This window comes from Periophthalmus magnuspinnatus, chromosome 9 (genome assembly GCF_009829125.3).
Source record: "Periophthalmus magnuspinnatus isolate fPerMag1 chromosome 9, fPerMag1.2.pri, whole genome shotgun sequence".
Taxonomy (NCBI): domain Eukaryota; kingdom Metazoa; phylum Chordata; class Actinopteri; order Gobiiformes; family Gobiidae; genus Periophthalmus; species Periophthalmus magnuspinnatus.
Window position 1 is genome coordinate 27,076,106 of NC_047134.1, and position 13,654 is coordinate 27,089,759.

At 35.5% G+C, this 13,654-nt stretch overlaps 1 protein-coding gene across 1 annotated transcript; it reads left to right on the forward strand.

Moving 5' to 3' along the window:
• Positions 1 to 1,619: 1,619 nt before the first annotated feature.
• Positions 1,620 to 13,412, forward strand: golm1 (golgi membrane protein 1). The gene is made up of 10 exons (XM_033972922.2): positions 1,620 to 1,663; positions 2,967 to 3,108; positions 3,247 to 3,426; positions 3,709 to 3,763; positions 4,512 to 4,614; positions 5,149 to 5,260; positions 6,189 to 6,318; positions 8,196 to 8,390; positions 9,037 to 9,177; positions 9,948 to 13,412. Exons 2-10 carry the CDS (start codon positions 2,980 to 2,982, stop codon positions 10,040 to 10,042), a joined length of 1,140 nt encoding a protein of 379 aa, XP_033828813.1. The 5' UTR covers positions 1,620 to 1,663; positions 2,967 to 2,979; the 3' UTR covers positions 10,043 to 13,412.
• Positions 13,413 to 13,654: the final 242 nt, after the last annotated feature.

Below are 13,654 nucleotides of genomic sequence, written 5' to 3' on the forward strand. Positions count from 1 at the left end.
TAGTACTATGGTGTCATCTCCTCTGTCATGGGCGGAGGCATGTCTGCTCCACACTGGTCACCACCATTCCACTCCGCTACTTCTGGCTGAGACTTTGGATCTTGGCCTTTCCGCAGGACAGTTGGCCGGCCTGTTCATACTCCTGCCAAACGTATCTGTGCAGACCTGGAGATCAAACATTAACAACGGTGTATTTAATATCACTGTTTGGAATGTTACAATAAATTGAAAAAAATATTTAACTTGGGCTGCATGATTTGTAAAAAAAAAAAAAAAAAAAAAAAAAAAAAAAAGTATGGTGATTTCTAATGTTTCTATTAGATTTATATGTTTGAAAAGTTGGATTCTGATTAGCATGCACATTGTAAACAACTACAGGAGCATTGACACTTGACAGAAAACTGAGATCACCAATTTTGCAGCCCTATATTTAACTATATGTATATTAATAACAGCTTGGATGAGCAGTGAAACATCTTCACTTCACCTAGTTGACAGATTTGAATTTTTATTTTACTATATTAATAACAACTCATCTACTTCAAACTACTTTATTATGACACAGTAACAGTAAAGCAGGGTAATCCCAGTCAGCCAAAATTTAAATATACTGCATAATTTAAAGGCCTGAGCTGTGGCAATTAAATTAACCAATAATTAGCCATATAAGATCAAATATTATCATATTACATAGAAACTGCTAAAATCTCCCCACTAGTGCAAAGAAATTAACACATGATAAATATTGAGTCCAAATGTAATTGTTCCAGTTTTCATGTATTGAATAAGTCAATATAGTGATTATAATGACAGACCTAACCATAGCTGCTAATTTGTAGCATGTGTCTCTTGATATCATTTAGAACAAAATATATAGACTCTTTTACCCCCTGATACATAGTAGTTTAGTGCTTTGTTAATAGATTCTACAGAAATCTGTAATAACAACAACAACAACAACAACAACAACAACAACAACAACATACTACTACTACTACTACTACTACTACTATGCACTTGACATTAAAATCGTTTTTTGAGTTATACAACTTGAAACCAGGTTTTCACCACTATTAAATTGTGCCTAAACTTCATATATTGCCTACTTTTTGACTTGTACTTTGTAAATGTCTTTATATGTAATGTATTATTCAAGTCTGAGTCCACCTTAGTTTATTTTAACCTGGCCGCGGTGCGTTTGGTTATCGTTTGTAAAGTAATTTACTGTTAAAATCATGCTTTTCCTGCATTTGCATTATATCAGCCGAATATTTCATTGTTTTTTTTTTAAACGTGTATTCGACATAAGTACATATTTTCTTCTTTAAAGTTAAAGCTTGTCGTGCGTAAACTAATATGCACCACTGTTAAAATCAGGTTTCTGTATCTACTATTTACTTTATCAGAGTAACATTCTATTACAATCAAGCATCTGTATTTGTTATGTCATTATGAACATAACAATAATTATCTGTTGAATATTTAATCTATATCTTTACTCTAGCATTCATAAAAAGTACATATTTCCATGTTTAATCATTGATTAACAGGCTTTTATCTGTGGGTTGTCTTTTTTCCTACCGCACGTAAAAGTAACATGAGTAGTCCAGTGCCCTAGAAGTGAACTGCCACAACACACGGAGGATCTCAGCTGCAGCTCTGGGTAAATAAATCACATTTTATCACTAGTGTATACCTACTTTAAACTGTAACTTTACTATATCTTTTATTATTAACAAGGCTCACGACTTTTGCAATGTCACCATGCTGTTACCATGTGCAAAATGTATCTAAAATATAACACGTAAAAGGCTGTTGTTGCTAATCGTTAACAGCGTTAGCATTAGCTTCAAGCGCAGCATCATTGTTAGCATATTGCTCTAAAATGGACAATATGGACGATAACAAATGTTCTTGAAAGACTTAAAAGCGTCGAGATATATGTGTATTCTCGTAGATTATGCTGGGTTAGTTTTAAAGCATTATTTACAAGAATAATGGGATGCTTATTGAGCTGGTTTTAGTAGGTTTCATTGAATCTATAAGATACAAATACTCAACAAAATATACTATCTTTCCAAATGGTTTAAAATATACAACTTTTTTAGGAGATTTCAGAGATTATTACATGTGAATCGGGTCTTGTGGTTCCTAAATCTGTTAGCACTATGGTACAGTACGATATCAGCAATTTATCTTTTTTTTTTTAGATTTGTGGCCGGCAAAACGGCAGTGGTTAATATGATCAGATATTAATCGATACCAAAAGTATGTTTTCTGATTTATGTTATAATGTTTTTTCCTCATCAAAAACATATCTGGATTTGTGTTTTGTTTCCTTCTGTTTATGTTATGTTTACCACACAAATCCTGCATATTTAGGTTGAGTTCTTCTGTAACTGAAAACATTCTGTTCTACCTTATGATGTCATGTAGTAATACAGGAAGTACTCCACTGTGTTTTTAAGCTCCATACACCTTCACTAGAATTATTTGCCTTTGGAGATTTAGACAGACCTAAAGGTTTACTCAAACATGTGTAAATGAAACAAAACAAAACTCCAGGTATGTTTTTTTTAACATGGCTAAAAGCTCACAATAGTCAATTTTGTGTAATATAGGACCTTTAAAGAAAACTGGCTTTAGCTTTCCATTAGATAAGATCAGGGGAGTAGACAGAGGAGGACAAATGGGTCTATTGTCCCAGCCCCAGAGTTTTAAGGGTCCTTAATTGGACCTTCATCCTATAAATTTATATTAGAGGTGGGCCCATGTCAGGCTTGTTGCCCCAAGCCTGAATAAGATGAAGAATACTTGGCCCACAAAGGTAAATTGCAGTGTTCCAACAGCAAATTACTAACCAAACAACAAGTGATGAATTGCTTTATTGCTCAAACACAATACAACCTCATAAACTGTAAATATTTCCTACATTGTAATTTTTAAATATGCTTTTTCACTTTCAGTTTGTGGAGAGCCATGGGAGGGCTTGGCAACGGTCGTCGTGGAGGAAGGTCCCCCCCTTTGCTGATCGCTGCTCTGATTGCTTGTATTTTAGTGCTGGGTTTTAACTATTGGGTTTCCAGCTCCCGTAACCTGGAGCTACAGGTCAGCTCATCCGTATATTAAAACTACCATAACAGTGTTTTATTATCAGGCATGTTGATTTATTATTAGATGAGACACACTGTCTCTGTGAAATAAGAAAAACACATTTTGAAGTCTTTACCTTTTTCTTCCCCACAGACAAAGTTGTATGAGTTAGAGGGGCAGGTGAGGCGTGGGGCAGCGGAGCGAGGAGTGGCGGAAATGAAGAAAACCGAATTCCAAGAAGAAATCCAACGACAGAGAGAGCAGATCAGTCACATCGAAAACCTGTACAAGAAACAGCTGGAAGGAGCCCAGAGCACATGCAGCCAAGAGAGAGTGAGCAATAAATTAAGCCTTTGTTTAACTTTGCCAGGTTAGCCCTGGTTTAATTCCGGTTTATTGCTGGTTTAGGCCTGATGTTGACTTGGTTCTGGTTCTGGTTCTGGTCCTGTTTTGGTCCTGTTCTGGCCCTGTTTCGTTGAAGTCATGTTCAGTCATGTTTATATCTGATTTAGAACTGGTTTAGTCCACACCCTCAAACAAATGGACCATTACATATTGGGTTACATGTGAACTGAAGCTAACTGATTTTTTTTTTTTTTTTTTTTTTTTTTTCAGGTTGTACTGCAGCAGAATATTTCATCCAGTACAAAAACAATACAAGAACTCAAAGGTGAGGAAATTATTTAGAGTTCCCCTATATAAATACAGACCATATGTGCAGCCTTAGCAAATGAGACTCCTGCTAAATTATTTCACCAAAAGTGACTAAACTGCGTCTTTATTTCAGTGAAAGTCCTCTACTTAATACCATCTAATATGCACATTTCTACCACTAATCATATGTGAAATATCTGGAATTGCCAACCTGTACCGAATAAAATATAAAAGGTAGCTGTTAATTTAAACTATCACTTCATGACATCACAAGGTGAAACAGCATTTTGAGCTCTGGAGATGTAGACAGTAGAGATGTGCGGATTGACTTCTGACCTGCGGGTTGGAAAAAAAAATATTTTATTGCGGTGCAGGTTGGGGTGGGTCATTTTTTCACAGAAGAAAAATATGTAAGCTATTATTACAACAGCCTATAAAATATTTTAAAACAATCTAAATCTTGAATACTAATTTTCAATTTTCCTTTTTTTGGGGTCTGATTGTGAATACATGTGTCTTACGACTATTGGTTGATTAAACTATAGGGGGCGGTCCCTTGATTTATATAAGGGGAGCGGAAGGGGCTGTCCTCATACCTGAAGAAGGTCAGAGCGACCGAAACGTTGTATGGAATAAAATTGCATTAAGAGTGAGACAGTGTGGGAGTTTTTCTTTAGTTTTTAGACATTTTTCCCTTTCAGAAATAATTAGAACATGTATTATTGTTATGCTTATGTTCTGGTATTGCTGTCTTCTTCTTTTAGGTCAGTTAAACCAGTTGAACGATGATGTGGGACAGCTACAGAAGGAGCTGCAGAGCTGTCAGGGCAGCATCAAAACTCTCAACAACAAACTGACCTACGACATGTAAGTCTCACTGTGACAGACCAGACACTTTAAAATGTCATATATACTTCTGAATCATAAATAATAATCATATATAAGAATGTTAAACATTTCAGAATAGAGACAGACAGAGGCAAAGTAAAGTAGACCATAAGGTATTATCAATAATAAACTGATAGCACATGGTGGTAAATGTGGTCACATATTTACATAGCACCTTTTCCGCCTTTAAGACACTCAAAGGAAAAATTTCTAGTCTGAAATTTGTTATTAGTGTCACAAAAAGTCTTAATGTGTTGGTGTTAATATTTCTTTAGATAAAATTGTGAGGTCAACAGTTCTCTAATAATTAATAATAATCTAACAATACTTTTTTTTTGGCTTCATCAAAAATAGCAAGTGTCTGTCATAATATCCAACTAAAGAAACTTGTAAATGTCTTTAAATGAGACTTGGAGATCACCCGTGTGTATCAGAGTGGTTATCATTTGCCAAAACCTATAAGATTAACATTCAACATGTATATAAATGCATGGTCTTACTGTTTTTGTGTAGGACCCACTGTAATTCACAAGTCCTGTCTCAGAAGGAGCTGTGTGATGAAAGAGTAGCAGCTACTAAACTGGAAGCTCAGAAGAAAATGGAAAAGCTGATTGCTTCATTACAGGTGAGGAAATTCATTTTTTCAGACATTAAAAATAGATTAAACCTGTTCTGCAAAATCGACTTTTTAAGAGATTTTAACCACATTATAGTTGTTTCCCTTCTCATCCACCCTCTCAAAGTTGTATTTATACTGATTGATGCATGTTTGAGTAATATTTATACTCCTGTGTTCAAGACATCATTGCTCTGATCTACTCCCGTTTTCACTTCCACCAGTACACACCAACTGCTCTGTACTCTATTCTCCAATTTTAAACCCCTCACTACCTTTTAAAGGGGTAGTGTACGCAACCTGAACTCAGTGGTTTAAAAAAAAGAACTACAATCATTATAACTGAACTTATGTTGTGAGAGCCTTAACCTGCAGATAGACTCATAAATGTTTTTCCAAAAATCAGATGCTAATCAATACTAAAACTAGTATTGAAACTAGATACTCATTTGAGCAGGTACTGATACTAAAAAAGTCACATTCACAGGACAGAAATGAACCTTTCCTGAATAGCTTTAGAATGATCATTAGCTGTATCAGAACAAATGTAAGACCACATAGACTAGTATAAGCTCATGGACCATGATGGAACCTACTTGGACGACTGATTGATTACACAGATATTAGGCCACATGGGAATATAAAAGAAAGTACTATGATGTAATTTTGAAAATCACATTGAGTGTTTCTATTATCATTGTGGTGTCAGTCTATTCCTTAGTATGAAAATCAAATTTAAAATTTCAATATCATGACAACACTACATAAAGCCCAGAATTCACTGAGCTGCAGAGGCTGGACTAGCACTGAATAATGATTAGCAGCAGGTGCTGGGGTTTTGGTTGTAAACATCATAGAGAAACACTTTTATGGCTTTTAGTTTTAGAGGCACTTTTTGAGCTTATATAATTAGTGCTGGTTGTCTTTTTTTCTGCAGGCCAACACTCCTGATGTTGAGATAAAAGTGTCAAATGAAACCACAAAGACGGTTGATTACATAGTGAATCCCTCACAGCCCAGAGACCAGCCCTCAGAACTGCTCAGCAACAGCATCCTGGAGACTAAAGGTAAAACACTGAATCAGCCAGATGAAAAACAATGGTGTTCATTCAGCTACTGCTCTTTCAGAATAAGCAAAAGATGATATTAACAAACTATTATCAACTATTCTGTCCAAAATTACATTCTGTTATATAAAAAAGGAGATAGTTGGCTGTTACACCTTGTCGATGTCCTGCCTTATCTGATCTCTGAAGCTAAGCAGGGCCGGGCCTGGTTAGTTCTTAAAAGGGAGACCTCTGGGAATACAGGTGCAACAGTGCAGCAGCAGTGGCTCTAGTGAAAACTGTTGTTGGGTCTATTGGCAAGACACTTCACCAACATTGCCGGCCACAAATCTAAAAAAAAACACTACAGTTGAAACTGACCCCTGACTGTGAATGAGAGGAAATGAATAATGCACAAACTTGTAATGCGACATTTTAATTTTTTTTAAGCCAGACGTACATATAATTTAAGCATTTTTAAATGCAAGAAATCATATTACTGACTCATATAACAAGACAGAAGTCCTAATGGGACAGTTTGTAGACAAAACAAAATAAATAAAATAAACAGAGTGTGGGTGTGGCGTTGACAGTCACAGATTCACCGTCATTACACTTCTAAAGTATATAATGTATATGCATTAGGATTATTATGTATTACTGTCTGTATTGGCATTGTGGTATAGATATCGGTGTATAGAGCAATTTCTCTAGTTCAGTTCCGTTCGAAATGAGCCCATTTGTGTGTGTCATTCTTATATCTAATCTATATGACACTATATATTGTGTATAGGACATCATGATCTCTTGTACTTGATTATTGTGAGTGTGGTCATCTGTTAAACCTGACCTTGTTTCCTCACTCTTCTCAAACTCCTGATATGAAGAGCACAGGAGACACGTTTATCTGCTTTGTGATATCTGTTGAGTCTGTGTAGAGATGGCTCGGATGAAGTGATGATTGTGATTAGGTCAAAATAAAAATAATGTAACAGTTTTGGAAGCAAAATTAAGTCGATCTATTCTCTAAAATGTAAACCTAAATATAAAGGTTTTTTTCCTCTTCTTATCTGTTAGTGCTACATAAACAAAGCTGGTCAAATACTGGAGTAATGGTAATCTATAATTAGACAATGTGAATGAACAAGAATTTAGGATTTAAAGGTTTGACTGTAATAAGCCTGTATAATCATGTTTCTTTTCTCTGTAATTTTAATGCTAGATGTCAGCTGGTAATGTATGATGTAGGGCTATAGGCATTTAGTCGATTAGTCGGTTGATGGAGTCTAAGATAAGATTTATATGAGACAGCAGCAGAAAGGAGTGAATTGGCTAAATTTTGGGGTATTTATATGTAAAAATACAGATTAAATTTATGATTCACTCGTTTAATCTGCCTTTCTGCAGAAAAAAGTACTAAAGCAATGTATTTATATAAATGGTTGTTTTTGCACGATCTCCCCTGCAGATGTAGTCTTGTGAGTGCAGTTTGGGTCAGATACATAGAAATATGTTTTGAGAGCTTTTGCCTCGCCCGTTTTTAGTTGATTAATTGATCAGACATGTCTTTAGTTGACTACAGCCCTAGTATGATCCTTCAGAGTTAACTCTGTAAAAGAAGAACTTTATTTTTCATTTTATCAATGAGGTGGCCAAACTTTTGCCTAGTATAATATTTATCTAAGGCTTGATTATATTGGCTCCAATATCAGTATTGCAGATATTTTTTATCAGATATTGTCATTGATTCGATATTATGTCTGCATATTTAAACAATCTTTTATACCCCAGATAAATACATTTTGTTATATTTTTTGCAAAAATTTTAATTTTAATTATGAACATTACTATACATGTTGAAGCATTAATGAACTTTCTTCTCTGATTTCTGTCTTTAGATGTAACAGCGACTAACACGTCTGACCAGGGCCTGCTTAAACAAGACCCTCTGGCTATTCCAACGGCTGCAGCAGTGAAGAAGGACCTCCTTCCACCACCAGAGGGCGCTGAGGCCACTAAACCACTGGAGACTAACACCACTGATGACAAAGAAATGGAGCTGATGGATACTAAAGATGAGTCTCACACAGATGGTAAGGCTTTAAAAACATGTAGTGATAATTAAAGGGACTGTACACAAATTTTAATTGCATTGTTATCATGCTAGCTGTTGTTAGCCTTACAGTGATAGCAAAAATTGTGCTTATAAACTCTCTGAGGTGAATGAATACGATGTTTGCAGAGGTCCAAAGTTATTCCCAACTTACCTTATGCTTTCCAAACTGTTTAAAGTGAACTAGTTCTGTTTTTCACATTTTTAAGATGGTAAAAATCAGGCACAGTGCTTTGAAATCCTCCTTCAGATTTTGTGGTTAAAATGGTAACCACGGTAATCTCATCCTTTTTTTAAAGATGCACCCTGCAACTTTTCTGGTGGGGGTCCTCCACCTGCTTCTCTCCATACAGATTTTATTTCTTTGCCTTATACATGCCATACTGTGGAATATTTGAGGCATTTATTTGATTACACATATGTTTATTCATCAGAAAAAACTTGCCTCTCCCAAGATCTAACCTGTAACTTGGCTTGGTTGCATCACCTATGCTTGTCTCTTTGGAGATGTATACATTTGTTGCTATACTGTGTAACATTACAAGCAAATCGGTAACGTCTCACTAAGCAGCTGGTATGTGTGACATAGTGCACCTTTAAAGCCCGTGTGGTTGTGTAATATTTAGATCCTGGGATGGAGGACATGCTTCTGACTGATGACAAAGCAGATGACCCAGCTCACAAAGTCGACCTGCAGGACGAGTATGACACTGACGACCAGGAGGTGGTGCCAGAGAAACAGAAGGCCAGCAAACATGAAAACTTAGGTACAAGTCTGGAAGAATTTTCATGTACTTAGTTAAATAGCGGTATCCACAGTTTAACTTAAAATATTTCCTTAAGTCAGGTAGTAGAGATTTGTTTGTACATATTTAGCTTTTGTTCATCAGAAGGGGGCGCTGCACTAAATGTGGTGTACAACAGCCTCAGAGGTTTGCTGTGAAATAACGTTAAGTCATTATTGTACAACTTCCCTTATTGAACTGCTCTAATGTGGGGCAGTGTATTGTATCAGTCAATGACTTCATAAAACTTTCATGTCAAATAATTTGGGCAAGATCTGGATGTCATCTGTGCATATTTCAGTAATTTAGTGATCTCTCCCAGGCCCTTTTCGAAACCTCCTTACGGTTGGCGTCACCCATGCGCCCACATAACAATTCTCCATAAATATACAAATGCACAAATCAAAACTGTACACTACAACTTCACAAACCTGATGCAATGTGAAGTATTAGCAGGGTGCATGCGAATTTTGTTGTGATTGAAGGGAGAGTGACTTAGCACAGAGAGCAGAGTGCTAAGGAAGGGGAGACTGAAACGAAACTTGTAAACCCACGTTAATATGTTTTCTCAGTGAATATAGCATTTTCAACACAATAGAGGTAACACTGTGATCTAAATATGTTATGTGTTAGCAGTTAATGCCCTATAGAAGTAAAATGCTAAATAAAGTTTGTGAATACAGAATAACCCCAGTGTAATGATTTGGGAGTGTGTAAGCCATTGCTATTAATTATTACTGTCTGTTTAATAGACCAAGAGGAGGAGGACCTGGCCGACTATAACGGAGACAATGATAATGAAGGAGAATTTGAGGCCGACAAACAAGCTGCCCTCGCTCAAATATAAGGTCTCTACACATCTACACAACAATACGGTTTGTATGACCGACCCGTGTAATGCCCTGATCCAAGTGAACACCTGAGATGTCACATTGGGAACTCAATTCAACATCCCTTCAACCTGATGTAAAATATAACTTCTTCAACCAATCACTGAAAAGCTGATCAAATTTTATGTACTATTTATTTATAAACCAATGCGTATAATGGGGCTGGAGCATGTCAACTATATGAGGATAATTATAATATATTCTTGCTTATTCACTCCTTTCAATGATGTTTACATGTTGGTAGATTTGTGCTTTTTTCATCTGCTGTAAATTAAAGGGCCCATATTATGCTATTTTCTAATCTGTTATAATGCTGGTTCCTCATCACAAACATGCCTGGAGTTGTGTTTTGTTTCATTCACACTTGTTTAACACACAAACCCTCTGTTCCACCTTGTGATGTCATGTGGTAATACAGGAAGTGCCCCACTGTAATTTTGAACTCCATACACATTCACTAGAATCATTTGGAAAATTTCAGTGCAATTATCAATCTCTACTGAACAAAAGGCCAATGGAAGCTGTTAGCCTGAAAGCTGCTACTACTTGACATCACATTTTGAGCTTTGGAAATGTAGACTAATAATAAAGGGTTATTCAAATTTATGAATGAAACAAAACACAACTCTGGTATATTTTTAAGGAGGTAACATCTTGACTTAAAGTCTTTGTCAATTTTTAGCCAAATTATGGCTTTTTCTTTTTTTTTTAAATGCTTTTTTTAAACTTGTAAAATGGGTCTGTTGTCATTTCTTGGCATTTGATATGATTCTTTTAAAGGTGCATTGTGTAACTTTACTGGTGGATGATTCCACCCTGTTGTCTCCATGGAGATATTTGCCGAGAATGTTTCAGAGTGTTAAATTTATCTGTCTCCATGGAGACAAGCATGTGGCACAAACGGGCCAAGTTATGTGGTTGAGGCTCCACAGAGCCAACAGATGTTTTAAGGGAATTTTGAGCATTAAAGACATGTGTTATTGAATACATGAAAAATAGATACGTTAAATGCCATACTGTGCAATAATTCAGGAAACGTTTCTAATGCTTGTTTCCATGGAGAGGAGGTTACATTAGGAGGTACATAGTGCACCTTTTTAGTGAATTATTTTATTCAACCTATTTTGAGCCAGTACAGTTTTGGTTTTATGATTTTTAAATGATGCCTTATGGGTTATGTAGTTATGTAGAGGTGGGCAATATTAATGTTTTATTTACATTTTTATTTTTGACTCCCCAGAAAATTTGCCTCTAAATGTCTTGTCTGAGGTTTATATATTGACACTGAATGGACTGATCGCTAATATATCGCTAACCCTTGTTTCTTTTTTTTTTTCCCCCCCAACTCATTTGGCAGCATTTTAAAGTTTCACTTTCTGATTTTCTGGTGGTGAGTTGGCCATATTTGATCTATGGAGATACTTTGCTTGGAATGTTCCACAGTATGACATTAAACTTGTATATCATTGCATTTATTCAATTACAGCTGTTATCGCTAAGAAACACCTTGAAAAACACACATGCTTAATTGTGAGCAGGCTTGCCTCTCCACAGATGTAACCTATAACTTGGTACATAAGATAGATAAGTAATGCAATACTGTGGAACATTCCTGGCAAATCAGTAACATCCCATGGAGACGAGTAGATGTTCACTCTGAAAAATCTAAACATCACTAAAGATGTGTAACTTTTATATTTTTTGTAACTTGCTGTCATTATATTGCCCATCTCTATTAGACAACACCAGAATAGTTTTGTTTAAAAATGTGCTTTACTCGTTTTAGAAGACAGGTGGCGATGTCTGCCCTGCTGTTTTGTAAGTACTGTACACTTTGCAGGGAACATGGCTTGTAGCTGTTTTTATGCTGTAAAATTATGAAGGATCTTTCCTAAAATGTGCAATGACATTCCAAAGTTTGTGAACAGCTTTGGGAATGTTTAAACTTGACCAGGCCTGTCACGATAATCACTGTATCGACTCGGTATCGGCTCAATACTTATCGTGTGTGCATTTTTTGCGATAGTGGGGATTTGGTATTTATGTACACACGTGGGTAGCACTCAGTTACATTTACTTGAGTAACTTTTTAAAGAAATCATGCTTTTCAGAGTACTTTTCTAGCAGCATACATTTACTGCTACTTGAGTAATATTAAGAGTACTCTTACTTGAGTAAAAGTTCCTCTTCCCACTGTAAGTCTACTAGTGCCAAAAGCTTTATGTCGACAATGAAATTATTTGAACATCTGTGTTTCTTGGAGCACTCTTTCAGATATGATTTAGTCTAATTTTTGTGTTTATCCTTTGATAATTTGAAGGACAAAACATGAAATAATGCACAAAATCTAGTATATCTAGTTTTCAATCAGATGTTGCGTCCGGACAATTACTCTTTAAGCTACTCTCACTTGAGTATTAGTTTCCCCAAACACTTTGTACTTCCATTTGAGAAAGAGTAAAAAGTAGCGATCCAAGAAATGTCTCGAATAATATAATTTTAATTTACATTACTCTTCCTTGAGTCCAATTTTTGGCTGCTCTACCGACCTCTGTTTATATAATACCTAAAGATTCGAGATGTGTTGAAATGTAACTTTAATTATTGGTTCACTTTTAATGATGCAGAATTACCTTATATTGTGTCAGTGACAAAAATGTATTTCAATATTATTATTTATCGCAATATTCCTCTGTAGAAATATATGGTTGTTCAAACTGTGTCTATCATGACAGGCCTAAACGTGACTGAAACGTTTTTACCGGTAGCTTGTACCATGAGGTGAGGTGTCAGGATTTTCAGTTCTGTCTCTGCCTTTTCTGCCTCTGTCTTCTGTTTGGTGTCTCATTGTGATACAGGCCTCACTGAACTGTGTTGGGTGAGTGCGTATGACAGGTTAGACTACTCATTTCACTAAAACATACTTGTCATTGTATTTACAGAATTTTGTTTTTGAAATTTTGGTTTATAATTTCACTTCCTGGTTGTAACCGCTAGTTTCTGTATTTTCGTATTTTTCTTACAAAGTTTTTCCCTGTAAACTGCCACTTAACTGATGTAAAACTATGATAAATATTGACCACAGATACCAAACCAAGTCAGAGTTAGAAAAACATGAAAATCTGTCATATGCACTGTAAACTGCTCTCAAATGCACGCTAATCCTAGTTTTTTTCTGTACATTTTCATAATTTAACTTGATTTTAAATTGCGTTCTCGTCATCATTTTAGACTATAAAGCAGTGTCTGAAATTGCAGCTTGTCATGTTCTGTGTAAAATTTGAGATTTTTTCATTTTTATTGAAAAATAAAGTTTTATCAGGACTAAAACTTTCTGTTTTTGTGTACATGGAACAAGTTGTGATGAAAAAAGTCTAGATATATGCTACAAAAGGTCTAGTCTCAATTTCAAATACATTCTACAGATGGATACATTTTGAAACCGTAAAAGACTAATCTAGAAATGTTTGATATAACATTGTGTAACTATAGATTGTTATAATATACAAAATCTGAGGGATCATAGTTAAAAGAGGGGGTATTTAACAGCTAACACATAACATATTTAG